The sequence below is a fragment of the Somniosus microcephalus genome, chromosome 4 (genome assembly GCF_052327205.1).
Source record: "Somniosus microcephalus isolate GS21.2 chromosome 4, FLI_Smic_1.0, whole genome shotgun sequence".
Classification (NCBI taxonomy): domain Eukaryota; kingdom Metazoa; phylum Chordata; class Chondrichthyes; order Squaliformes; family Somniosidae; genus Somniosus; species Somniosus microcephalus.
Window position 1 is genome coordinate 321,855,128 of NC_140990.1, and position 27,316 is coordinate 321,882,443.

Genomic DNA, 27,316 nt, shown 5'->3' on the forward strand with positions numbered 1-27,316 from the left:
ACGTATTTCAAGCACTTTGTTCTTATTTGTTACTTTTTAAAAAGCTTTTTTGAAACCACATGTAATTAGGTTGGATTTACTCAATGTGTAATTACCCTGAAAAATGTTCCCTGGGGTTTGGAAGAATCAGTGAATTTGGATCAGATCCACATACAGTACTATTTTTCCTATAATAGCAAAATACTGCAGATGCTGGAAATCTGAAACAACAACTGAAAATGCTGGAAAAACTCAGCAGGCCAGGCAGCATCCGTGGAGAGAGAAACAGAGTTAACGTTTCAGGTCTGGGACCCTTCATCAGAACTGATGAAGGGTCCCAGACCTGAAACGTTAACTCTGTTTCTCTCGCCACGGATGCTGCCTGGCCTGCTGCGTTTTTCCAGCATTTTCAGTTGTTATTACAGGAAACTTTGGTTTATCCGGAGGTTGTATGTCCGGAATACTCGATCTAACAGCAAAAATCAGGAGCCGTTTTCTTTAAGTTTTTTTAGATCTCTTTTTTTTTCCCCCCAGTCAGCCACTGCAAGGTCTGTAGCTATAGCAACAGCTTCAGCTACAGATGCTTACAGCTGCAGCAGACTCTTTAGAAGCTGTTGCTAAGCAACAGTGTTTGTTGTCAGATATGGAGATGAAAACCTCCATATGCTTCAACATTAACTTTGTATGTCCGGCAGTATGCCGGTCCCATCGGTGCCGGATATCACAAAGTTTCCTGTACTATTTTTCCTAACTCATTCTGGATGTTGGAAATTTGAAATGCTTTCTATGCATTACTGATTTCACTTGCGTCAACCATGAATGTGTTGCAAGTGTGCATTGCATTCCTACGAGCTCACTGAACAGATCAATATTGTAGTTGGGGATCCAAACTTTGCTGTGTTTCTGTTAGTGTTCAGGATGTTTCAGACGCGATTCAAAATAGACGAAAACTAAAATTCTACCAGCATATATTCACAAATCCATGAATAGGACATTCTAGCGAAGCCCCTCTTCTTTCCGTCAAGGCTGAGGTAGTAGCAAAGTCAGTCACAAGCAATTTGAGTAAATTTAGTGGGATGGCAAAGTTGCTGTGGGACAAGATGCACAGTGCCAGCCCTTTCCCCCCACATGGGGCATCCAACCTAGTGGCCTGACAATCATTTTTAAAAAGAAAAGACATTAAATGTAACTCTTGCGCCAGGACTTGGTGCTTGTATACTAAATCCCTTACTGCAACAGGACATCCTGATTCACAAAGATGCATCAGTTGTTTCCTTGTTTTATCCCATTTCTTCCAATTATATTTCTGGGTTACCCTCTCCTGTCACCAAAGCAGCTGTTGCCCAACCCATTGCTTTCTCCAATTAGGACAGTGGGCAACTAAACTGCAGACTTATCCAGAACTTCCAACTGCAAATGGACAAAACGGGTAGCAGAAAGAGCAAGGAAACAGCGGGACCTAAAGCTGGGTCCAAAGGGTTAGGCTAGACCTGTACTTGCTTAAAACCTGTTGCATCTCCAACCTTTGCTAGTCCTGATGAAAGGTCATCGATCTGAAACGTTAACTCTGTTTCTCTCTCCACAGATGCTGCCTGACCTGAGTATTTCCAGCAGTTTGTGTTTCTATTTAGGATGTGTGTGTATAACTTTGGGCTGGATAAAATTAGAAAAACCAGCATGGCTTTGTGATGATTTTGGTGGGAAGGTGGGCAATAGCTATTCCATAGGAACTGCCACACAGGGTTGGAGGTTTTATCAAATGTATGAGGAGACATCAGTGTATTTTGTACTGGAAAAAGCATTTGGGATCACCAGTTTCTCTAAATATATACATTACATATTTTATTTCTTACCAATCTTCTACAAAAGGTTGGAACATATTCACCTACTGTATATAGACATTTGAGTATGTTATACTTCTCATAATAGAGCATGTGTCTCGACCCCAATTATGAAAACCTGATCGGAAAAGTATTTAGATCCCGACAGGCAGCAGGGTGACACAAGTGTGTGTGTGTCTGTGCGCGTGTGTGCGTATAGCAAGGTACCGTGCCATGGACTGGAAGAGAACAGATTCATTCCCGCGATTGCTCACAAACTGGAAAATTCCCAAACTCAGAAAGGCAAGTCTCGGAACAAAGGCTAGATTCTTCCCAACTGCATGTCAGCGGAAAATAAAAATCATGGGACGCCGAAAACGCTTGCACTCGCCCTCTTATCAGGTAGTTACAGAATAGTACTGGCAAAGAGGTCCACTTGTCTCCGTGGATTAAAGGGACAGCAGGAAGGGGTAGAACTAAAGAGAGCATGAAGGTAGCAGAGCCGCCAGCGCCCACAGAGCCATGCCTCAAATACGTATGACTGCCTTCCGAAGGGGAGAAAAATAAACTGGAAAATAAAAGGATAAAAGAAAAAGAAGTCTCACACCAGCTCAATCCAAATATAAAGAACCAACATAATATCCAGGATTTTTCTAGCCCCATGTCTGAACAGGTGGTCTTTCATACAGATATTGCAGCAATGACGCATTAAGGAACTGACAGCAGAAATTCATCCTCACAATTTTGATTAGTAGCTTTCAGTTTGAGTGGCAGCATTTTGCCACAACATTTCTGGAGAACTCAAGTACATTTTTCCCTATTTGGCCCCATTAAATGCACTTGTCCTTTTTTTAAAAAAAAAACCCAAATTCTATGTCCCAGACCATCCTGTACTTCCCGCAGAAATCACAAAGCACCTGAAACAGGCACTTTCTATAGTCACAGACTCTCAGACATTGTAGTCGGGGGCCTTTCCCTGCGGCTGTCTCATCCGTGTCTGCAGAGTAGCGAATGCAGCCACCGTTACGTGAAACAGAATCTGCCAGGTATTGCGAAGTTCGTGCAGGTACAGATTACACAGGCAGACTAAACCGAACATCAGGAACGATTTCAAATCCCTCCGTCTGCTGTAGCATGCCAGCAGGTAACACTGAAAGAAAATGGAGATTGGAAAAAAAAACATTTTAGAAGATATAATGCTGAGCAAAATAGGCCTGTTGCAACAGCAGAGCTCAGCTCCTTGACATTTGCAGGGCTTGCACAAGTAATAAACAGTGGCTATTAAGTTCAAGCTATTGATCACCCTTTGTATAAAGAAATACTTTCTAACAACTAAATGTGCCCTTTATTACATTGAATCTGTGCTCCTTTGTCCCCCTACCTTGATGTATCTGGAATTCATGGTTACTTTCTTTATCACATTAACTATCTTGTATAACTCTAACATCCATGTGAGGTCTTTTTCAAGGCAAAGGATCCCCAGCTTATCAAGTTATATATTATAGTTCTTCCCTCTGACTTCAGGGATCATACATATATCCCTGTATTTTGTGAGAACGATATTCCGGTAAACTCTATATCCATATCAGTATGTGCATAATGTCAGATTATCTCACTATGTGTAACTCGACCCAGGAGCACAATCCCATTTCAAAACCAACATGTGACTCACCTACCAAACCCTTGCCCACTCGCTTAAATGGATAAAATCTGGGCCTCCGTCATATGCTCATATATTCTACTCAGCGTGCTTCATTGTTGCTGAGCTCACTTACACAGACATCTAGCCGCGGTACCAACCAGACATAGAAACATAGAAGACAGGAGCAGGAGTAGGCCATTCGGCCCCTCGAGCCCGCTCCGCCATTCAATGCGATCATGGCTGATCATCCAAACTCAGTACCCTGTCCCTGCCTTCTCCCCATCTCCCTTGATCCCTTTAGCCTCAAGAAATATATCTAACTCCTTCTTGAATATATTTAATGAATTGGCCTCAACAGCCTTCTGTGGTAGAGAATTCCACAGGTTCACCACTCTCTGGGTGAAGAAATTCCCCCTCATCTCAGTCCTAAATGGCTTACCCCTTACCCTTAGACTGTGACCCCTGGTTCTGGACTCCCCGGCCATCAGGAACATCCTTCCTGCATCTAGTCCGTCTAGTCCTGTTAGAATTTTATAAGTTTCAATGAGATCCCCTCTCATTCTTCTAAACTCCAGCGAGTATAAGCCCAATCAACCCAATCTCTCCTCATACGTCATTCCTGCCATCCCAGGTATCAGTCTGGTGAATCTTCGAAAACCTTTTAACAGATGAAAGCAAGGGACTCTCCCACTTTATGTGCCTTGCAGCCCAAAAGTGCCAAGTATTAAAGGACAGACTTGCATTTAGCTATCACCTTATCACATCTCTGACCAACGTTTTAAAGTGAATCACACAAATTACTTTTTGAAGTGCAGGCACTGTTATATCGGCAAAGGCAGCAGCCAGTTTGCACACTTTCTGGTATTTACCTTCTGCTTAGTGAGGGCTCAAACCCTGCTGGGGAAATATCTAATGACCAATTAGTGACTATCCCCCTTCGGAGGGGAGGGAGCAGGGGGAGGAAGGTGCAGTCTCCTTGGGGTCCAGATGACACGCCTGGTTTAGTGCGACTCTGCCACAGAAGGTTGACTCTATTTTGAATTTCTACCACCAAGCATGTCGTCCATCTTCAGCCACCTAGGCCCCAAGCTCTGGAATTCCCTCCCTAAACCTCTCTAACTCTCTCTTCTCCTTTAAGATGCTCCTTAAAACCTGTCTTCCAACCGACGTAAACTTGAGGTCATCCAAAACTCTGCTGCTCGTATCCTAACACTCACCAAGTCTTGTTCACCCATCACCCCTGTGCTCGCTGACCTACATTGGCTCCCGGTCAGGCAACGCCTCAATTTTAAAATGCTCATTCTTGTTTTCAAATCCCTTCATGGCCTTGCCCCTCCCTATCTGTGTGACCGCCTCCAGCCCTACCACCCTCCGGGACCTCCGCGCTCCTCCAATTCTGGCCACTTGTGCATTCCCGGTTTTAATGGCTCCACCACGTGGCTTCAGCTGCCTGGGCCCTAAAGCTCTGGAATTTCCTCCCTAAACCTCGCCGCCTCTTTACCTCAGACGCTCATTAAAACCTACCTCTTTAACCAAACTTTTGGTGACCTGTCCTAATATCTCCTTATGTGGCTCGGTGTCAAATGTTGTCCGATAACACTCCTGTGAAGTGCCTTGGGATGTTTTACTACGTTAAAGGCACTATATAAATGCAAGTTGTTGTTGTTAGATTACTAAATCTGTCAGACTTGGTAATCCAATAGCAGAAACAGATAGATCTACAGCTCCAGGATACTGTAGATGACTGATCGTCCAGACTGGCTCACTAGTGGAACAAGGGGAGACTGAAGGGCAGCAGGAATTCTTTCCTTCAGGCTGCAGATAACCTCTCAAGCCAGTGCTATAACAGGTGGTGAACAAGCAGCAGGAAACTAGGGCTCTGAGCTGGTAGGCTCTGCACAAACTTGGAACATAAGAACGTAAGAACATAAGAATTAGGAGCAGGAGTAGGCCATATGGCCTCGAGCCTGCTCCACTATTCAATAAGATCATGGCTGATCTTCGATCTCAACTCCACTTTCCCGCCCGATCTCCATATACTTTGATTCAAAAAAATCGATCTATCTCAGCCTTAAATATACTCAATGATTCAGCATCCACAGCCGTTTGGGGTAGAGAATTCCAAAGATTTACAGCCCTCTGAGTAAAGAAATATGTTTCAATGAGATCACCTCTCATTCTTCTAAACTTCAGAGATTATAAGCCCAATCTACTCAATCTCGCCTCATAGGACAACCCTCTCATCCCAGGAATCAATTTAGTGAACCTTCATTGCACCGCCTCCAAGGCAAGTATATCCTTCCTCAGATAAAGAGACCGAAACTGTGCACAGTACTCCAGGGGGGGTTGTTGTCTCACCAAAGCCCTGTACAATTGTAGCAAGTTGGGGATTCTTGGGTCTCAGCTCTGCCAACCTGCACCTAAACGCTCTGGATGTGGCTGTGGATAAGTGGGGTGCATCCCTATGGCAAATCTGCACACGGGAAGCCACTTTTGGTGGTCTTGGTTTTATTCAATAAAACAGACATTCTAGCGGAAGGGATTTCTCAGCCATTTGGTTTGGAGATTCAAACATGGCGACGCATTTCCACACGCATGAGACACCTGGCTGCCCCCAAAAGAGAAACTCTTCCCGAAATTGCTCGATGACCGGGAACCTACCTGATACAAACATGCAGCAGTACCGATGAAAAACACAGTAACATTGTTCAGTTCCTCATCATCCTGTTTGATTTAAAAACAAGGCTGTGTGTTATTCACATTGGGATGGGTCACAGAGAAGAACATTCTATCCTTCAGATTGCAGCATCCACATCACAGGTTCTTCCAACTGCTGAACAATCAGGCAGCTCAGTTAATATCATTGCTCAGATTCATATTTAAGCTTCTTTTGTTGGCAGTTTTTGCTGAATTTTCTATTTCTTTATAGGACAGACCAAAAGAAGGAGCTTAGGGAGGGACATAGGTACCAGCTGTCAAAATTAGTTATTTTTATTTCAATATCACTGAAGTATTGCTTAAATTAAAAAAGAATGTAAGTGAGGGGAAACTACGGGGTTATTTTGGTGCCCTTTTACCCAAGACCTCAGTTTGAATCTAGCCCAGGTTGATGGAATGAAAGTCGTCTCTCAGTTGGCGCCAAGGATCCTATGTGAAGAGTCTCGTCCCTTCCTATTGGGCATGAACCCACACACAAAAGTATTCCTAATTCCCAAATAAACTGGAAACCCCACTCTGAAAATCTACGAGGAGACCGGTGTGAGAGGCAGAAAAGTTACGCTGTTGCAGTAAGGGAGCACCCTTCTGAAGCTGGGAGAAGAGTAGAGACATTTCTCCTCAGCTGGCTTTTCTATCCCTGACCGTTGAGTGTTTAGTGATGATACCGTGTCCTGAATTGGAAGTGTTGCATGCAAAAATAAAATGCATGAGCAATCAAAAGAAAATTGACAATTAAACCACAGGTTCAATGTTCACCTTCCAAACATGCGACTTTTACCACCTAGACGGACAAGGGCAGCAGGCGCAAGGGAACACCATCACCTCCAAGTTCCCCTCCAAGTCACACACCATCCTGACTTGGAAATATATCACCATTTCTTCATCGTCGCTGGGTCAAAATCCTGGAACTCCCTCCCCAACAGCACTGTGGGAGTACCTTCACCGCACGGATTGCAGCGGTTCAAGGCGGCGAATCACCACCACCTTCGAGGGCAATTAGGGATGGGCAATAAATGCTGGCCTTGCCAGCGATGTCCACATCCCAGGAATGAATTTTAAAACTTTAAAGTAGCTCTCCTGCTGTCAACATGTATTGTATTGTTGTACGGAACCACCCCGAGGTCCTGGGTTAGATGCCTGGTCTCTGCTGAGTTTGCTAGAGCAGCAGCTGGCTGTGTGGGGGGTGGGGGGTCCTACTACTGATCTCAATGCCTTTGGGCTAATGAGGCAAAGAATTCAGCCAGAATTCCTGCTTTTGATCGACTTCCAGCCACCCTGCTGGACGTGTGCAGGCAGGATCGGGCTCGACGCCAGATATTCTGCATGATCTGCCGGCACTCGTCGTTTAGACTCGTTCGTGAAAAACGGCCGTGTGGGCGAGGCACGAGGGCAACTGGCGCCAGTGGAACTGCATCTCGGTAAGAGTCACTGACGTCAAGAGAGAATGGCCAAAAATAGGTAAAATAAACCACCTAAAGCAACAAATAATTTGCACATGGTACATCATTCCAGCAGAGGGCCATCTAACATCACAGCCTCATTCAAATCACCATTCACCTGCCCAAAAAATCTTGAAATGCTTTAACTGTCTGAGTGAGTGAAACCATTACAAGTTATATTGCATTAGTCTTGAGAAATGATCTGGTTTATAGCTAATCCTTTTAAATTCCAACAATTCCATTGAAGACTGCGCTAGCGCACTATTAAAATGCAAGGTCATAAATGTGCATTAAAAAAGACGTATTTCTACAGCGCCTTTCACGACCACCGGACATTCCCAAGCGCTTTACAGCCAATGAAGCACTTTTTTGAAGTGTAGTCCCTGCTGTAATGTAGGAAATGCGGCAGCCAATCTGCGCACAGCAAGCTCCCACAAACAGCAATGTGATAATGACCAGATCGTCTGTTTTAGTGATGTTTCCCGAGAGATCAATATTGGCCAGGACACTGGGGGTAACTTCCCTGCTCCTCTTTGAAAGAGTGCCATGGGATCTTTTACGTCCACCCGAGAGCAGACGGGGCCTCGGTTTAACGTCTCATCCGAAAGACGGCACCTGTGACAGTGCAGCACTCCCTCAGCACTGCACTGGAGTGTCAGCCTAGATTTTTGTGCTGAAGTCTCTGGAGTGGGACTTGAACCCACAACCTTCTGACTCGGGGGCGAGGGTGCTACCAACTGACCGACACAATTAAAATACAAAATTACAGTGTGACATTAAAATGCAGAATGTTTTATAGATTGAAAGAACAGCAGATGAAGTGAAGTGCTCTGGCTTTGTACAATTTTCCAACAACTGTCTTAACACCGAATACAGAGACTAATTTTGGTGAAGCAGTCAGAGTACGCAGGGTAGCAACATACCAGGTACCAGCATGTTACAGTTCGACAGGCTTAGGCCAGTAGTTTTACACATGGAAAAGTCTGGATTTCAGTGAGAAATCCCCCTTGGGGAGATGGCACTGAGCCAAGTACTTTCCTACAGTGAAGAAAGGAAACAAAACTGCTGGCAAATGTTTCTCGTGGGTCTGCCTAGTGGCCAGTTACAATGGCATGTCAAGGACTATATGCTTGGTTGCAACCCCGGCCAAGGAATTAGAGCATAGCATGAGGGCATGTGGAAGAGAAGCTGATAACTGTTCTGTTGGCAAAACTCTCACCCAACCTGGTCCTATTGGTTGCCGCCACGCCAACTTGCCCCCATTTGTGCCGCAGATTAACAATTTTTCTGGATTACACATGTAATTTTTACTCCATGGGCTAAGAAAAGGCCATTCAGTCCATCAAGCTCACAACTCCTACTGGCTACACAGAATCTACGCAGTCACGAAATCTGTTCCACCCATTTAATCTCACGAGGGAAAGTACTGTATAAAGATTTCCAAAATAATTCATGCAAACTTCCCGACAATCTGTGCATCACCATTAGCACAGGAATAATAGTGCTCCATGGATCATTTGATCATCACAGTCTATAGTTACCCTTACAGCCTTTAAACCATTTCTCAACTAGCAATTAAATACGAAATGTCACTTAGCCTCGTGCTTCACTGACTAAATAAACCACTAATGAGTTGAATCTAAGAACGAACGAACTTGCATTTTATATAGCATCTTTCACAACCTCAGGGTGTCCCGGTGGTAAACCACTGTTTGTATTCCTGTTTGTATTCCACTGTGTACATGCCTGGACATGCCTCGGCTGACTCCTCCCACAGGTCCTAGTATAAAGGTGACTGCTCCCCAGCCCTTTGTATCCTGGACCGGTCGACCACGCGAACCGGAGGTCTTGTCTGCCGCTGTGATCGGTGTGGCGACGGCAGCAGGGGTAGTGAAGCTTCCGGCGTCGAGTCCAGCGTAGGCTGTGGCACAGGCGTGTCGTCCTCGTAGATGTCGAGCGGGTCGCGGGGCCCAGGCCTGCCGTCTGCTGGGGCTGGATATCGGATCGTGGGGGGGGGGGGGGGGGGGGGGTGGTAGTGGGTAGTGGGTTACTGCGGCCCCCGAGGGTGTAAGGTCTCTTATGGAGACCATGTCCTCCCGCCCGTCCGGGTATGCGATGTAAGCATACTGGGGGTTGGCGTGGAGGAGGTCGACCCTCTCGACCAGGGGGTCCGTTTTATGGGTCCTCACGTGTCTTCTCAGTAGGACCGGCCCTGGGGACGTCAGCCATGGCGGTAGCAATGTCCCCGATGTGGACTTCCTTGGGAAGACAAACATTTTCTCATGAGGGGTGGCGTTAGTGGCAGTGCAGAGCAGTGACCGAATAGAGTGGAGCGCATCGGGGAGCACATCCTGCCAGCGGGAGGTTGGAAGGCCCCTAGACTTTAAGGCTAGCAGGACGGCCTTCCAAACTGTCGCATTTTCTCTTTCCACCTGTCCGTTCCCCCGGGGGTTGTAGCTGGTGGTCCTGCTTGTGGCAATACCCCTAGTTAGCAGGTACTGACGGAGTTCGTCGCTCATAAACGATGAGCCCCGGTCGCTATGGATATAGCTGGGGAAGCCGAACAGGGTGAAGAGGTTGTTCAGACATTTAATGACCGTGGCACTGGTCATGTCCGGGCAGGGGAAGGCGAACGGGAAACGGGAGTACTCATCAATAATATTGAGGAAGTACACATTGCGGTCGGAGGAGGGGAGAGGCCCTTTAAAATCAATGCTCAGGCGCTCGAAGGGGCGAGTGGCTTTTATCAGGTGGGCCCTGTCTGGTCTATAAAAGTGCGGTTTGCACTCGGCGCAGACTTGGCAGTTCCTGGTCATGGTCCTGACCTCCTCAATAGAGTAAGGCAGGTTGCGGGCCTTGATGAGGTGGAAGAACCTGGTGACCCCCGGGTGGCAGAGGTCATTGTGGAGGGCCCGCAGTCTATCGATCTGCGCGCTGGCGCAGGTGCCACGCGATAGCGCATCCGGGGGTTCATTTAGCTTCCCGGGCCGGTACAAGATCTCGTAGTTGTAGGTGGAAAGTTCGATTCTCCACCTCAAGATCTTGTCATTTTTGATTTTGCCCCTCTGCTTGTTGTTAAACATAAAAGCAACTGAACGCTGGTCAGTGAGCAGGGTAAATCGTTTTCCGGCCAGGTAGTGCCTCCAATGACGCACAGCCTCCACAATCGCCTGGGCCTCCTTCTCAACAGCGGAGTGTCTGGTCTCCGGGCCTTGGAGGGTTCGTGAAAAGAAGGCCACGGGTCTCCCCGCCTGATTGAGGGTAGCGGCCAGGGCAAAGTCGGACGCGTCGCTTTCCACCTGGAAGGGGATGGATTCGTCCACTGCGTGCATGGTGGCTTTGGCAATGTCCTCCTTGATATGGTGGAAGGCTAAGCGGGCCTCTGCCGTCAAGGGAAAAGAGGTGGACTTGATCAGCGGACGGGCCTTGTCCGCATAGTAGGGGACCCACTGGGCGTAATAGGAGAAAAACCCTAGGCACCTCTTCAGGGCCTTGAGGCAGTGGGGCAGTGGAAGTTCCATAAGGGGACGCATCCGGTCGGGGTCGGGGCCGATGACTCCGTGTTCCACAACACAGCCAAGGATGGCAAGGCGGTTTGTGCGGAATATGCACTTCTCCTTGTTATATGTCAGGTTTAGGAGTTGGGCGGTGCGGAGGAATTTTTCGAGGTTTGCGTCATGGTCCTGCAAGTCACGGCCGCAGATGGTCACATTGTCCAGATATGGGAAAGTGGCCTGCAACGCATTTTGATCTACCATCCGGTCCATCTCCCTTTGGAAGACGGAGACCCCGTTGGTGACGCCAAAGGGAACCCTAAGGAAGTGATAGAGGCGGCCGTTTGCCTCAAAGGCAGTGTACTGGCGGTCCTCAGGGCGGATGGGGAGCTGGTGGTACGCTGATTTCAGGTCAATGGTCGAGAAGACGCGGTACTGCGCGATCTGGTTGACCATATCAGCTATACGGGGGAGTGGGTAGGCGTCCAGCAGGGTGTAGCGATTTATTGTCTGGCTGTAGTCGATGACCAGGCGCTGCTTCTCGCCGGTCTTAACGACCACAACCTGGGCTCGCCAGGGGCTGGTACTGCCCTCAATAATCCCTTCTTTCAGGAGCCGCTCCACTTCGGTTTTAATGAAAACCCTGTCCCCGGCACTGTATCGCCTGCTCTTTGTGGCGATGGGCTTACAGTCGGGGGTGAGGTTAGCAAACAGTTGGGGGGGGGGGGGGGGGTGACTCTGAGTGTGGAGAGGTTGCACCTGGTGCGCGGCAGGCAATTTGGAAGCTGCTGGCTGCGGACTGTGAGTGGGGGTAGGGGTCCACCGTACGCCATCGTAACACTTTTAAGGTGGCATTGAAAATCTAACCCCAGCAGGACGGCAGCGCAGAGGTCAGGCAGGACCAGAAGTTTAAAATGATCGTACACGGTCCCGTCTACTACGAGTGTCACCACGCAGTAGCCGCCGATGTCCGCCGACTGGGACTCGGAGGCCATAGAAATCCGCTGTTGCGCAGGCAGGACTGGGAGAGAGCAACGCTGCACCGTGTCGGGGTGGATGAAGCTCTCCGTGCTCCCAGAGTCAAAAAGGCAGATTGTATCGTGACCATTTACCTTAATGTCCATTGTGGAACTGGCCAGTTGGTGCGGTCTCGCTTGGTCCAGTGTAACGGATGCCAGCGTAGGGGTCGGTGTGTCGCTGCGGGTATCAGATGAGGCGGTGTCGGGGGCCGGCTGTCGTCCAAGATGGCGGCGTCCATGATCCCCATGTGGCTGGAGGCGTCCAAAATGGCTGCTGTACCGGTGATTCGCACATGGCCGGGGAGGTCCAAGATGGCGGCCCGCATGGCCCACACGCGGCGCTGCTGGGGTTCGGGGTGGCTTTGGCCCTGCAGACGCTAGCGTAGTGTCCCTTCTTCCCGCAGCCCGAGCAGATCGCGTTTTTCGCCGGGCAGCGCGCTCGGAGGTGTTTTGCCTGGCCACAGAAGTAGCATTTCTGGCCTTGGGGCACTGCTGTCTGGCCTTGGGACACTGCTGCAGTAGTTGGGCCGTTGTTGGGGTGTGGTTGGGGTGGCACGGCGCTATGAGGCGGTCCTACCGTGTCCCAGGCTGTCATTCCCCGCGGCGTCCACGGTGCAGAGGAGTAGGCATCCATGCCCTGGTAGGCTGCATCCAACGATAGTGCGAGTTCAGAGGCCTTGTTGAGGTCGAGGTTACTCTGCTCCAACAGTCGCTGTCGGGTGTAATTGGATCTGTGGCCCGCTACAAAAGCGTCCCGGATAAGTTCCTCTGTGTACACGGCGGCCTTTACATCCTTACAACCACAGGCCCGGCCAAGCACAGTGCCTGAAGGTATTCATGATCATCACAGTCTATAGTTACCCTTACAGCCTTTAAACCATTTCTCAACTAGCAATTAAATACGAAATGTCACTTAGCCTCGTGCTTCACTGACTAAATAAACCACTAATGAGTTGAATCTAAGAACGAACGAACTTGCATTTTATATAGCATCTTTCGCAACCTCGGTGTCCCAAAGCACTTTACAGCCAATTAAGTACTTTTGAAGCAGTCACTGTTGTAATGTAGGAAACGGGGGAAGCCAACTTATGCACAGCAAGATCCCACATACAGCAATGTGATGATGGCCAGAAAATCTGTTTTCTTTTGAAAGTCAGGTTGGTTGAGGAATAAATATTGGCCAGGACACCCCGGTTCTTCTTCGAACAGTGCAACGGTATCTGTCACATCTGAAAGATGGCACCTCCGGCAATGCTCCCTCAGTGCTGGCACTGGGAGTGTCAGCCTAGATTGTGTGATCAAGTCTCTGGAGTGGGACTTGAACCCATAACCTTCTGACTCAGAGACACTGAGCTAGTGCTGCATCTGCAGAACGCATCCCAGGCACATGAATTATGCACCTAGCGTGACTCAGCAGCTCACTTTCCAATAAACCACAAGTTCTATTGTATACTAATGCTCAGAGAGTCAGAGGAAGAGAATATACCTTAAAAGGAACTCGAACCATTTTTCCTGAATTGTGTTCGCCTTTCCTGTGATTTTTGAAGGTTAGAAAACAGAAAAAAAGTGTCACCTAATATACTGTGACCTTCTATTGCAGAAAATATATGATATTTTTAGATGGGTCACACTGTAATCCCCATGTGCAGTGCTGAATTCTCTAGAGAAGGCAAGAGATGTCAGCTACAGAAGAAAATAAAACTAAAATGGCCCTCCTTGCCCAGAACTATAATCTCAAAATGTTCTCTCCTATTTTCACCATTTTCTCCACAGGCTCCACACCAGTTGATGGGATGCTTCCTCCCCAAGGCGGCACACTCAATTCCGCATATCCTTTATCATCTCAACCTGCTAATCAAGGACATGGATTCGGAGAGGGATTGACAGAGTAGATGCCGAGAGGTTGTTTCCCCTGGCTGGAGTGTCTAGAACTAGGGGGCATAATCTCAGGTTGGCCATTTTGGGCTGAGATGAGGAGGAATTTCTTCACTGAGGGTTGTGAATCTTTGGAATTCTCTACCCCAAAGGGCTGTGGGTGCTGAATCGTTGAGTATATTCAAGGCTGAGATAGATTGATTTTTGGGCTCCAGGGGAATCAAGGGGTATGGAGATCGGGCAGCAAAGTGGAGTTGAGGCTGAAGATCAGCCATGATCTTATTGAATGGTGGAGCAGGCTCGAGGGGCCGAATGGTCGACTCCTGCTCCTAATTCTTATGTTCTTATATACAGTTATGCTCAATTCCATGTAGCACCTCAAGCCTGTCTTGAGCTCCAATGTTTACTTCTCTGTGAAACACAATGACCCACAGCAGACTCAAACTGCTGCAAAGTATCTAAATCCTGAATTAGCTGCGTTGCTTTTATCCTGTACCTTTGGCATCAGTATGGTGTCTTCAGCATATGTCTCCAGCACCCATATCATGATATAAAATGGAAAAACAACAGTGTGCTGTTAGCAAAGCCACCGGGAAGAGATGGGTCTTGCAAAGCCTTAGGTTGGGCATCATCTCTAAAACAAAAACAGTTGGTGCAAATCTCACCTAAAAAAAGCATTTAATGGTCCCCTGTACCACCATTCACATGTTAATGATAAAGTTGAGGAAATAATCAACCATGCCATGTGTAACCTAAGAGCTGGATAGTTTGGAGTAAGGAACTATTGAAACTCTCATTTGTTATCCCAAATTTAAATCCAATTCTACATCCTTCTGCAATAGAAATTTGGATGAGACCTTAAACTCAGGTCCATCTGCCTGTTCTGGTGGTTCAAGTTTTTTCTTTAATTTTATTGTGCTCATCAAGGTGTGGGATGTTCGTCCTGGGCAATGGAACTCTTCCCATTTCAGACACCCAGCATTAAGCACTGCTGGACCGGGTGTAGCAGAGTAAAACTTCCTCAACAACCTGCTTCAGCCCCAACCTCAGAAGACCACTCCCAATGAGACATTGCATTTCCATTTCCCACAACCACCATCCTGTGGCCTCTCTGAGTGACAGTACCAGTTCATGCTCAATTAGGGAATTTTGTGCTGTAGGCCCATGTTGACTAGAAACAGGGATGAGTCTACCTAAACACATTTCACATTGGACCTTACAGCCAGCTGGATTTGAACCCAGCGGTGAAAGACACCCAGTTCACCATGTTCATGCTCGGAGACTTTCAACATGAAAAGATGCCCTGGCTAGCAGTTATCCCTCAAAATACACCACCAAAAAACAGACCATCTGGTCATTTATCTCATTGCTGCTTGTGGGACCTTGCCGCATAAAATTAGCTGCTGCATTTCCCTACATTACAACAGTGACTATACTTCAAAAGTGTATTGGCTGCGAGGTGCTTTGGAATGTCCTGAGGTCATATATAAAAAGAGCAAACTTGCATTTACTTTACACCAGTGCCACTATGAAGTCACATGGGCAGTGGGAGGCCATTAAGGAGTATTCTGTGAATGCATTAGCGTGCATGCATGGGATGCACTTTTACCATCTTCACTATGTGCACGGTCAGTGAAAACATGGCTTCCTGTTTCACCCTCTGTGGAGATAGTGAATACTGCACCCACCATTTGATACCAAGAGAGATTAATGTAACTCAAGTGTCAGAAATATCAGACTTTAACTGATCAACATACCTAGGTTATGTAATAATGGCCATCAAAACTTTCGTAGGTTGTTCAATTCACAGTACCTTTACAGGAAATTAAATAGCAATTTAGCAGGCTGCAAAATGGGAATAGGTCATTCAGCCCATAGGCTGAGATTAGATCACAGTCCATCAAGCCCTTCCTCCAGAGACCGATCTGCTCCGAATTGAACTACCCAACCCTTTTTATATCGAGTAAAGGTTCTGTAAAGCTTCTTTCATAACTCCATTGAAATAAAATAGTAAAGCAAACAAAATTCCAAAAGCTCTAACTTGCCTTCGTTCACATTATTCACCTTGGATCAGTTGCTTTCCATGGCATTACGTTTGAATGGTCCCAACAATTAGGAACTTACAAGTTCCACCCAACACTAAATCGTCTTTAATCCTTACAATGCTGCCCCAAATCAGATATTGATGCAGGTTTTTATTTTAAAAGTGTTAGTGGCCACAGCATTAACTGGCTTCATTGGGGGTCCAATAAACATATCTATGACTCTGTGGAGAGGATTTTTAAAAAACCGTTCCGGTCGCTAGTCTCACTTTAGGTTTGTTCATTTTATCTTCTCGTGTTCCAGTTGCGTGCTCGCACTCCCAAGTTGCTTTAATCCACTCTTTTCAGCATTTTAAAAATCCTTGATCATAATGACTTTCAATTTTCTTTTCTGTACTTGAAACAAGTTCAGTTGTATAAGTCTATCTTCCTAACTTAGAACACAGGGCCCTAAATCATCCGTGTCACTCCTCTGTGAAGCCTTTCCAACACATCAATATACTTTTGACGGCGAGGTGCCCAAAACAACAGAGTAACCCAACTGTGGCCTCAGCAATTATGTACACAAGGTTAGAACAACTTGCTCTAACTCAATCAAATGCCCTCAAGATAAATCAGTCTATGAGTTGTACAGGAAACTCTTTTTCACCCGGCACCGATGGGACCGGCGTGGTGCCGGTTGATCAGAGAGTCCGGATTACAGAGAGTTACACTTACCAAGGTACGAGAGCCCCGTACACGGCCACAGGTGCAGGAGCCCCGGTTACATGGCACTTGTGCAGGAGGTCCGGTTACACGGCCACAGATCCAGGAACCCCGGTTACACGGCCACTAATATATAGTAAAACTTACCTGAACCTACGCTTGAATTTTGCCGGTTAAGAGAGATTTCCGGTTAAAAGAGAGTTTCCTGTACCTCACCCCTTTCATCCAGTTGTGCCTGGCTCGTCCAATTAATGTCAAAATACCTCGTGTATCACAGTATGACTTCCTGCAGCCTCAACTTACTTGCCTAAACAGCTCCTGTCATCTCTTAATCTCAAGTTGCTTGCAGTGCCAATTATTACTTTGTTGAACTTATCAAGACTAATTTCTACTCCGGTGGCTTCCGCCATCTCCCCTTCCTCATTTACACACATCCTTTCAATTGCTATTATGCTTTACCATTTATGCTACTGCCCTGCCCAAGTTTAACAGGTCTATCTTTGCAAAACTGTATATCCATGTACTTCCATCTGTTGCCTATCCTCTGCAGAGAGCCAAGCTTCAGTGATGCCAATGTCAATATTTTCAAGGTATGGAGTACCTCCAACTCTAAAAGTTTATCCGTGATTTTCTGCCCATTAATCCACAAACATTTAATCCTGTCCTTCATCTTGGATTAATGATTTAACGAGGAAGTTACAGTTTGTTTTTTTCCCCTCATATTTGTGGCTTGACAACAATTTCCACAGGCAGAATAACTCTTATGGACCAAAATCCGAGTGCTTATTGTCGTTTTGAATGGGCTAGCGTAACCCTGATCGCAGAAAACAGTTTAGTGGAAAATAATCTGGATACTAGACCACTGCAAACATTACGGTCTAGATCTATTTACAGAAAAGATATATAGTGGTAGAAGTATAACAATCAATACTGCACTTCGCACAAACTGGGTTAATTATTTTGGGTTTTTTTCGTCTATGGGATGTAGACGTCGCTGGCAAGGCCAGCATTTATTGCCCATCCCTAATTGCCCTCGAGAAGGTGGTGGTGAGCCGCCTTCTTGAACCGCTGCAGTCCATGTGGTGGAGGTACTCCCACAGTGCTGTTAGTAGGGAATTCCAGGATTTTGACCCAGCGATGAAGGATCGGCGATATACTTCTAAGTCAGGATGGTGTGCGACTTGGAGGGAAACTTGGAGGTGGTGGTGTTCCCCTGTGCCTGCTGCCCTTGTCCTTCTAGGTGGAAAAAGTCGCGGGTTTGGGAGGTGCTGCCGAAGAAGCCTTGGCGAGTTGCTGCAGTGCATCTTGTTGATGGTACACACTGCAGCCACAGTACGCTGGTGGTGGAGGGAGTGAATGTTTAAGGTGGTGGATGGGGGGCCAATTAGGCGGGCTGCTTTGTCCTGGATGGTGTCGAGCTTCTTGAGTGTTGTTGGAGCTGCACTCATCCAGGCAAGTGGAACGTATTCCATCACACTCCTTACTTGTGCCTTGTAGATGGGGGAAAGGCTTTGGGGAGTCAGGAGGTGAGACACTTGCCGCAGAATACCCAGCCTCTGACCTGCTCTTGTTGCCACAGTATTTATGTGGCTGGTCAATGGTGACCCCCAGGATGTTGATAGTGGGGGATTCGGTGATGGTAATGCCGTTGAATATCAAGGGGCGGTGGTTAGACTCTCGCTTGTTGGGGATGGTCATTGCCTGGCACTTCTGTGGCATGAATGTTACCTGCCACTTATCAGCCCAAGCCTGAACGTCGTACAGGTCTTGTTGCATGTAAAACAATGAGCAGATAGTTCTTTGAGCTCTCAGCAAGATCTTAAAAAAAAATCAGCCTCTGCTGATGTACATGTAAGATTCTCCATCTTCTGAGGGTCTAATCAGAGCGACAATGAGTAGACAATGCAAGCCCTTAAATTATAAAGGATGTTTTTTTCCCCTCTGACATCCAAGCACATTCCTTGAAGATGGTGTCACTCATTAGCTTTGATTTTGTCATAAAAACAACAATGACATCTCACTCATGGCAATGACACGAAACCTAAACCTCACCTTTACAATGGATCTCCACAATTCCTTAGCAATCATGGAATATATGAGGTACGGTGCTGTAGTGGAGGGAAAAGCCTAGGTACCTCAGGAGCTGGACTGATCCAGGAGAACAGGAGTTCAAATCCCACCATGGCAGTTGGGAATCGGAATTCAGGAAAAGTGATTGTGAAGCGGTCAGACCGTCACTAAAACCCATGTGGTTCTCCAATGTCCTTTAGGGAATGAAATGGTACTTAATGCTTACACGTAACATTAATTAATTAAGAGGGGGAAAATAGATTATGAAAGTAAGCTTGCAGGGAACATAAAAACTGACTGTAAAAGCTTTTATAGATATGTGAAGAGAAAAAGATTGGTGAAGTCAAGCGTAGGTCCCTTGCAGTCAGAATCAGGGGAATTTATAATGGGGAACAAAGAAATGGCAGACCAATTAAATACATATTTTGGTTCTGTCTTCACAAAGGAGGACACAAATAACCTCCCAGAGATGTCGGGGAACATAGGGTCTAATGAGACGGAGGAACTGAAAGAAATCAGTATTTGTAGGGAAATGGTGTTGGGGAAGTTGACGGGATTGAAGGCCGATAAATCCCCAGGGCCTGATAATCTACATCCTAGGGTACTTAAGGAAGTGGCCCTGGAGATAGTAAATGCATTGCTGGTCATCTTCCAGAACTCGATAGACTCTGGAACAGTACCCATGGATTGGAAGGTAGCTAATGTTGCCCCACTATTCAAAAAAGGTGGTAGAGAAAAAGCGGGGAATTATAGACCGGTAAGCCTGACATTGGTAGTGGGGAAAATGCTAGAGTCCATTATAAAAGGTGCAATAGCAGAGCACTTGGAAAGCAGTGACAGGATCGGACAAAGTCAACATGGATTTACAAAAGGTAAATCGTGCTTGACTAATCTACTGGAATTTTTTTGAGGATATAACTGGTAAAATAGATAAGGGAGAACCAGTGGATGTGGTGTATTTGGACTTTCAGAAGGCTTTCGATAAGGTCCCGCATAAGAGATTAGCGTGCATAATTAAGGCACATGGGATTGGGGGAAAGGTATTGACTTGGATAGAGAACTGGTTGGCAGACAGGAAGCAAAGAGTTGGAATAAACGGGTCGTTTTCCGAGTGGCAGGCAGCGACTAGTGGGGTACCGCAAGGATCAGTCCTAGGACCCCAGCTGTTCACAATATATATATTAACGATCTGGAGGAGGGAATTGGATGTAATATCTCCAAATTTGCAGACATCACAAAGCTGGGTGGGAGGGTATGCTGTGAGGAGGATGTCGTGAAACTCCAGTATGATTTGGACAGGTTGGGTGATTGGGCAGAAAAATGCACTATAATGTGGATAAATGTGAGGTTATCCACTTTGGTGGCAAAAACAGGAAGGCAGATTATTTGAATGGCAATAGATTGGGATAAGGGGAAGTGCAAAGAGTCCTGGGTGTTCTTGTGCACCAGTCGCTGAAGGTAAGCATGCAGGTGCAGCAGGCGGTTAAGAAGGCAAATGGTATGTTGGCCTTCGTAGCAAGAGGGTTCGAGTACAGGAACAAGGATGTCTTGCTGCAGTTGTACAGGGCCTTGGTGAGACCGCACCTTGAGTATTGTGTGCAGTTTTGGTCGCCTTGTCTGAGGAAGGATGTTCTTGCCATGGAAGGAGTGCAGCGAAGATTCACCAGGCTGATAGCTGGGATGGCAGGAATGACGTATGAGAGATTGTGTCAATTGGGCTTATACTCACTGGAGTTTAGAAGATTGAGAGGGGATCTCATCGAAACTTATAAAATTCTGTCAGGCCTGGACAGACTAGAGGCAGGAAGGATGTTCCCGATGGTGGGGGAATCCAGAACCAGGGGTCATAGTCTAAGGATAAGGGGTAAGCCATTTAGGACAGAGACGAGGAGGAATTTCTTCACAGAGATTGGTGAACCTGTGGAATTCTCTGCCACAGAGGGTGGTGGAGGCCAGTTCATTAAATATATTCAAGAAGGAGTTGGATATATTTCTTAAGGCTAAAGGGATCAAGGGATATGGGGAGAAGGCAGGGACAGGGTACTGAATTTGGTGATCAGCCATGATTGCATTGAATGGCGGAGCAGGCTCGAGGGGCCGAATGGCCTACTCTTATCTTCTGTGTAACTCCAGAACCACACCAATGTGGTTAGCTTTTACCTGCCCTCTGAAGTGGTCGAGCAAGCCACTCAGTTACCACCACCTTCTCAGGACAACTATGGATGGACAATAAATGCCATCAAATCTTTTTAGTGGTTTCCCATGGACTGAGTATTATTGTTGATGTGCCTTCAATAACCACAAAACTAGAAGTTATAGACTTTAACAAGTTGGCTTTTAATCACTAAGATCAGAGCTAACATCTCAACACACTGACTGGCTCGCAGGAATGAGTCATACAGATCCTGGGATCTTTATGTAAGAGAAGTCAGGGGCGGAGCCAAGAGCCAAGACCTGGAACCTTCCAGGTTAGTCAGGGAAGAGGAAGTGAAACTATACACCGTGTGGGGGAGGGTAATATACATGAGTGCAAAACGAATACAGGCAAGACAAACAGATTTCATTACATTCACCCCTTCTTTAGATTTAGTCCATCGGGGTGATGTTTCTTAAAAGTTGGTATAAGTGAGTCTGTCAGGAGGTTTTGCGGTTCTCAGTGATCGGCGCAAAGCCGGTTGGGGTGCCTCTAGGGGAGTGGATTCTGGTTCCTCCGCTGTCCGGGCCTCCGCAGTGTCTTCCAGGTTATCTGCAGTGTCCTCCAGGTTAAAGTTGGGTATTGATACCTCTGGGCGTCCTGTCTCTTTTTGGTGTAGGTCTTCCTCGGGTAGTCTCTCATCGTTCTCTCCGCTCCCCGAGGGAGCGAGGTCTTTTATGGAAACAGTGTCCTTTCGCCCATCAGAGTATTCGATATAGGCGTACTGAGGGTTTGCATGGAGGAGCTCTACCTTTTCCACAAGGGGGTCCGTTTTATGGCCTCTCACGTGCTTCCGCAATAGTACTGTCCCCGGGGAAGTCAGCCACGCGGGTAGAGATATGCCCGAGGTAGATTTCCGGGGGAAAACGAACATCTTTTCATGAGGGGTAGCATTAGTGGCTGTACATAACAGAGACCTTATGGAGTGGAGCACGTCTGGGAGGACTTCCTGCCAGCGGGAGGTCGGAAGGCCTTTTGACTTTAAGGCTAACGTGACAGCCTTCCAAACAGTAGCATTCTCCCTTTCCACTTGCCCATTACCCCGGGGGTTGTAGCTAGTGGTTCTGCTAGTGGCTAGCCCCTTTGAGAGCAAGAACTGGCGCAGTTCGTCACTCATAAATGACGTCCCCCTATCGCTGTGTATGTAGTTCGGCATGCCAAACATGCAGAATAGATTACCGAGACACTTGATGACCGTGGCACGGGTCATGTCTGGGCAGGGAATGGCGAAGGGGAAGCGGGAATATTCATCAATGATATTGAGGAAGTATACGTTACGGTCGGCAGAGGGAAGGGGTCCCTTGAAGTCCAGACTTAGGCGCTCGAATGGCCGTGTGGCTTTGATAAGGTGTGCACGGTCAGGCCTGTAGAAACGAGGCTTGCATTCTGCACAGATGCAGCAGGCTCTGGTCATTGCCCTGACCTCCTCGATGGAGTGGGGCAGATTGCGGGACTTTATAAAATGGTATAGTCGGGTGACCCCTGGGTGACACAGGTCGTTGTGGAGACCTTGTAATTTGTCCGTATGAATGCTGGCACACATTCCCCGCGATAGGGCGTCTGGGGGTTCATTAAGGGCTCCCGGCCTGTACATAATATCATAGTCGAACGTGGATAGTTCGATCCTCCACCTGAGTATTTTGTCATTCTTGATTTTCCCCCTTTGTTTGTTATTAAACATGAAAGCCACCGACCGCTGGTTGGTGAGCAGGGTGAAACGTTTGCTGGCTAGGTAGTGTCTCCAGTGCCGCACTGCCTCCACTATAGCCTGTGCCTCCTTCTCGACAGAAGAGTGCCTGATTTCAGGTCCCTGAAGGGTTCGGGAGAAGAAGGCCACAGGTCTCCCAGCCTGATTGAGGGTCGCAGCTAAAGCAAAGTGGCAGAAGGCAGAGGGTGATGGTCGAAGGTTGTTTTTGTGACTGGAAACCTGTGGCCAGTGGGGTACCACAGGGATCGGTGCTGGGTCCCTTGCTGTTTGTGGTCTACATTAATGACTTGGATATGAATGTAAAGGGTATGATCAGTAAATTCGCGGATGATACTAAAATTGGTAGGGTGGTAAATAGCGAGGAGGGTAGCCTCAGTCTGCAGAACGATATAGATGGGTTGGTCAGATGGGCGGAACAGTGGCAAATGGAATTTAACCCGGAAAAGTGCAAGGTGATGCACTTTGGGGGGTCTAACAAGGCAAGGGAATACACAATGAAGGGAAAGACCCTAGGCAAGACGGAGGGTCAGAGGGATCTGGGTGTGCAGGTACACAGATCCCTGAAGGCGGCGGAACAGGTGGATAAGGTGGTAAAAAAGGCATATGGGATACTTGCCTTCATTAGCCGAGGCATAGAATATAAGAGCAAGGAGGTTATGATGGAGCTGTATAAAACACTGGTTAGGCCACAGCTGGAATACTGTGTGCAGTTCTGGTCGCCACACTACAGGAAAGATGTGATCGCGTTAGAGAGGGTGCAGAGGAGGTTCACCAGGATGTTACCAGGGCTGGAGCGCTTCAGCTATGAAGAGAGACTGGGCAGATTGGGTTTGTTTTCCTTGGAGCAGAGGAGGCTGAGGGGGGACATGATTGAGGTGTACAAAATTGTGAGGGGCATAGATAGGATGGATGCTGAGGAGCTTTTCCCCTTAGTAGAGGGGTCAATAACTAGGGGGCATAGATTCAAGGTAAAGGGCGGGAGGTTTAGAGGGGATTTGAGAAAGAACTTTTTCACCCAGAGGGTGGTTGGAGTCTGGAACTCACTGCCTGAAAGGGTTGTGGAGGCAGAAACCCTCACAACATTTAAGAAGCATTTGGATGAGCATTTGAAATGCCATAGCATACAAGGCTACGGGCCAAATGCTGGAATATGGGATTAGATTAGACAGGGCTTGATGGCCGGCATGGACACGATGGGCCGAAGGGCCTCTATCCGTGCTGTATTACTCTATGACTCTATGACTCTAAAGTCTGACGCATCGCTTTCGACTTGAAAGGGAATGCTTTCGTCCACTGCACACAGTGCAGCCCTTTCGATGTCCTGTTTGATACTGGTGAAAGCCTCCCGAGCTTCAGCTGATAGTGGGAAGGACGTCGATTTAATGAGGGGTCGGGCCTTATCAGAGTAATTGGGCACCCATTGGGCATAATACGAAAAAAATCCCAGGCACCTTTTTAAAGCTTTGGGATTGTGTGGCAGGGGCAGTTCCTTTAGGGGGCGTAATCGGTCAGGGTCCGGTCCAATTACCCCATCTTCCACCACACAGCCGAGGATAGAGAGACGGGTTGTGTTGAAGACACATTTGTCTTCGTTGTAGGTTAGATTCCGCTTTAGGGCAGTTTTTAAAAATCTCGCAAGATTTAGATCGTGGTCTTGCTGGTTGTGCCCGCAGATAGTGACATTGTCCAGATAGGGGTAGGTAGCTTGTAGTTTATTCTAGTCAACCATGCGGCCCGCTCGGCGCGCACGAGGCGGTTAGGGCCGCATGGCCGGAAGAATAAGAGTCAGAGTTTTTCTGGGCCACGTCCAGCGATCGCGCAGTGGCCACTGCCTTTTTTAAGTCCAGGACCTCCTTCTCCAGCAGTCTCTGCCGGATATAATTCGATTTGAGGCCCATGATGAAGGAATCGCGGACCAATTCGTCAGAGTACACGTTGGCTGTCACGGCCTTGCAGTTACAGTCCCGGACCAAGTCCTTTAGGCCCTGTAAGAAATTGTCCATTGATTCCTCAGGTCGCTGCCTGCGTGTAGCCAGCAGATGTCTGGCGTACACTTCGTTTACTGGCCTCTGGTATTGGGCCTTCAGGATAGTGATGGCCTCCGTGTAAGAGGTGGCGTCCCGGATGAACGAATAAATCCGATGATTAACACGAGTAGTCAGTAGACTCAGTTTATCTACCTCGCTAGCGGATGAGGCCCTCGCGAAGAGTTCGAAGCATTTGAGCCAGTGTCCAAATTGATTTGATGCTTCAGCAGAATGTGGATCCAAGTCCAGACGCTCTGGTTTTAGGAGTCGATCCATCCTAGTATTCTTTAGTGATTAAAATTGATGTGCCTTCAATAACCACAAAACTAGAAGTTATAGACTTTAACAAGTTGGCTTTTAATCACTAAGATCAGAGCTAACATCTCAACACACTGACTGGCGCGCAGGAATGAGGCATACAGATCCTGGGATCTTTATGTAAGAGAAGTCAGGGGCGGAGCCAAGAGCCAAGACCTGGAACCTTCCAGGTTAGTCAGGGAAGAGGAAGTGAAACTATACACCGTGTGGGGGAGGGTAATATACATGAGTGCAAAACGAATACAGGCAAGACAAACAGATTTCATTACAATTGTCTTCCATTCAGTATCTAGCAAAGTGAGAGCAGCATCCATTTTAACCCAAGAAATGTGTCTTCCTTCTATCTCCAGAAATTTAGGGACATAGTGTGAAGATGGATAGGGGAGGTTGATCTGTCAAAAAGTGACAGGTTTATTGGGCCCAATGGCAGTTTTATATGTTTTGACATTCAGCAACTTCATTACACTGGTTACACTTGTACTTCCATCTGTACCCTGAATATTGCCTCTTATTTCTCAATCAGCTACAACTATTTTCTCATCGACATTCACCCCTCCAAATCTAGGTTGAAAGCCTTGTTGCTTTCTAATGGAACAATCGTTCTAAATACATTTCATTTGCAAGGTTTAGTATTGCATGTACTTACTAAGTGAATCTATTTGACAACAAGTAATCCCCTTCGGGCCTACTGTGGAAAGGTTGCATTTAAAACATTCAGAATGTCAATACTTTTGTTTATATTGAATTTAATTCAGCCGTCAGGTAACATTCAACTGCACTGACATTGTTGATCCGTTCACTTTGTATTAAAGCCAATGTATTAACAAGGAATGAACGATCACAAGGACCATGTAAAACAAGCTGATAGAACCGCGCTCCCAAATTTGGTCCCACAACAATGTACATTAAATCTGTGGCATTCACCCTGCAGCATAACACAGTGAACTATACCGCACTGCCACTACTTTTATGATCATTTGGTACAGCATCACTTCTGCAAATTTACGCAATTTGATCACAAGAGCTTTCTGTCACTCTCACAAGCCCCCAAAAAAAACAAAAACAGAAAGCTGGATAACAACCGTATGCAATGTTGAGTCTGCACAAATGACAAGGGATGACGCACAGTACAGCATATTCTGGGCAGCAGTTCACCTTCACTGATAAACAACTTTGCTTTTGCAGTTGATGATGCTAGTTCCAAGGCACATTACAACACGCCCTTTTTATAGTATGCTTTCTTGTTAACACACCAGACTGGATTTCTACAGACTTATTTCCTTGGAAACAAATGGAGATGATCACTCAATAAACTCGCAACTAATTGCATTAGAATTATTTAACCTTTCATTAGCACTTAATTGCAGATATTAGCCCTGCACCAGCCGTCGCCTGCCTGTACTTAAAAGGGACATTAATTTGGCTTGAAACTTATGAGAATTTCTCTCATCAGATCGTGCTTTTAGTCTGCATTATCATCCCTTTCTATGTTCCCTGCCACATACCTAGAAGGCAGGCACCGAACGCTGCCAATGCTACTCTGTAACTGCCCATTAACATGAGAACAGCCTAGGTCAACTTGCCCTCAGATTTTCCCTCCCTCCCTCCCTCTCTGTAGACCACGACTTGTCACCTCTTGGACAAGACTGGAAATTGTTGTATGGGGGGTGGGGGGGAATTGATGCAAACTGGTGACAGTGTGTGCCGTTACACCGGTCTGCCACTTTCCTTTAAGCGTTATGCTTACAAGATGTTTTTTTACATAGTAACATTTAAATTGCATTAAGAAAATAAAACATATCGACTTGAGGAAATGTTGCTGTGAAAAATTTCACAACTCACCTGAAATAAGTTTTCCATTGCATGAAACCCACGGATTAGATTTAAAGCTGAGCACAGCAGACAAAGTAAACAAGATATGATTCCCGGCAATGTCGCTGGTTCCAGTTGCTGATTTGGAGCTGTGGCAACAAAAACAAAAAAATGGCAGCATGAATCTAGCTGCATATTCCAATCACAAACACAGCTTGCACATACCCGTCAACACCAACGTCTGTTTAAGTGGAAACCTTTAGCCGGCCCGATGGTTCAGTGGGTAATCTGATGTGATACTGAGGCACAGAGACCAGCTTTGAATCCCAATTTGTGCCGAGTTAGCTGATTTCAATCGGGGGGGGGTGGGGGGGGGGGGGGGGGGGGGAGGAGGAGTGGGGGCAACTGTGCTGGGGAAATTGGCCGCAACATCCCGATTTGGGGAAAGGGGGAA

General features: G+C 47.0%; 1 protein-coding gene across 4 annotated transcripts in view; it reads right to left on the reverse strand.

The window, feature by feature from the left end:
• Window positions 1–1,794: 1,794 nt before the first annotated feature.
• sec22a (SEC22 homolog A, vesicle trafficking protein) overlaps window positions 1,795–27,316 on the reverse strand; it is a 93,574-nt gene continuing 68,052 nt past the window's right edge. For 2 of the 4 annotated variants that reach the window (XM_085986834.1, XM_085986832.1), the window contains exons 5-7: window positions 26,893–27,011; window positions 6,103–6,165; window positions 1,795–2,949 (exon numbers count right to left, since the gene is read on the reverse strand). In XM_085986834.1, coding sequence (XP_085842960.1) covers window positions 2,749–2,949; window positions 6,103–6,165; window positions 26,893–27,011 — 383 coding nt within the window. In that variant the 3' untranslated portion in view covers window positions 1,795–2,748. Of the gene's footprint in view, window positions 2,950–6,102; window positions 6,166–26,892; window positions 27,012–27,316 lie in introns of those variants that run through there. The other 2 variants (XM_085986833.1, XM_085986835.1) reach the window with 2 other exon arrangements.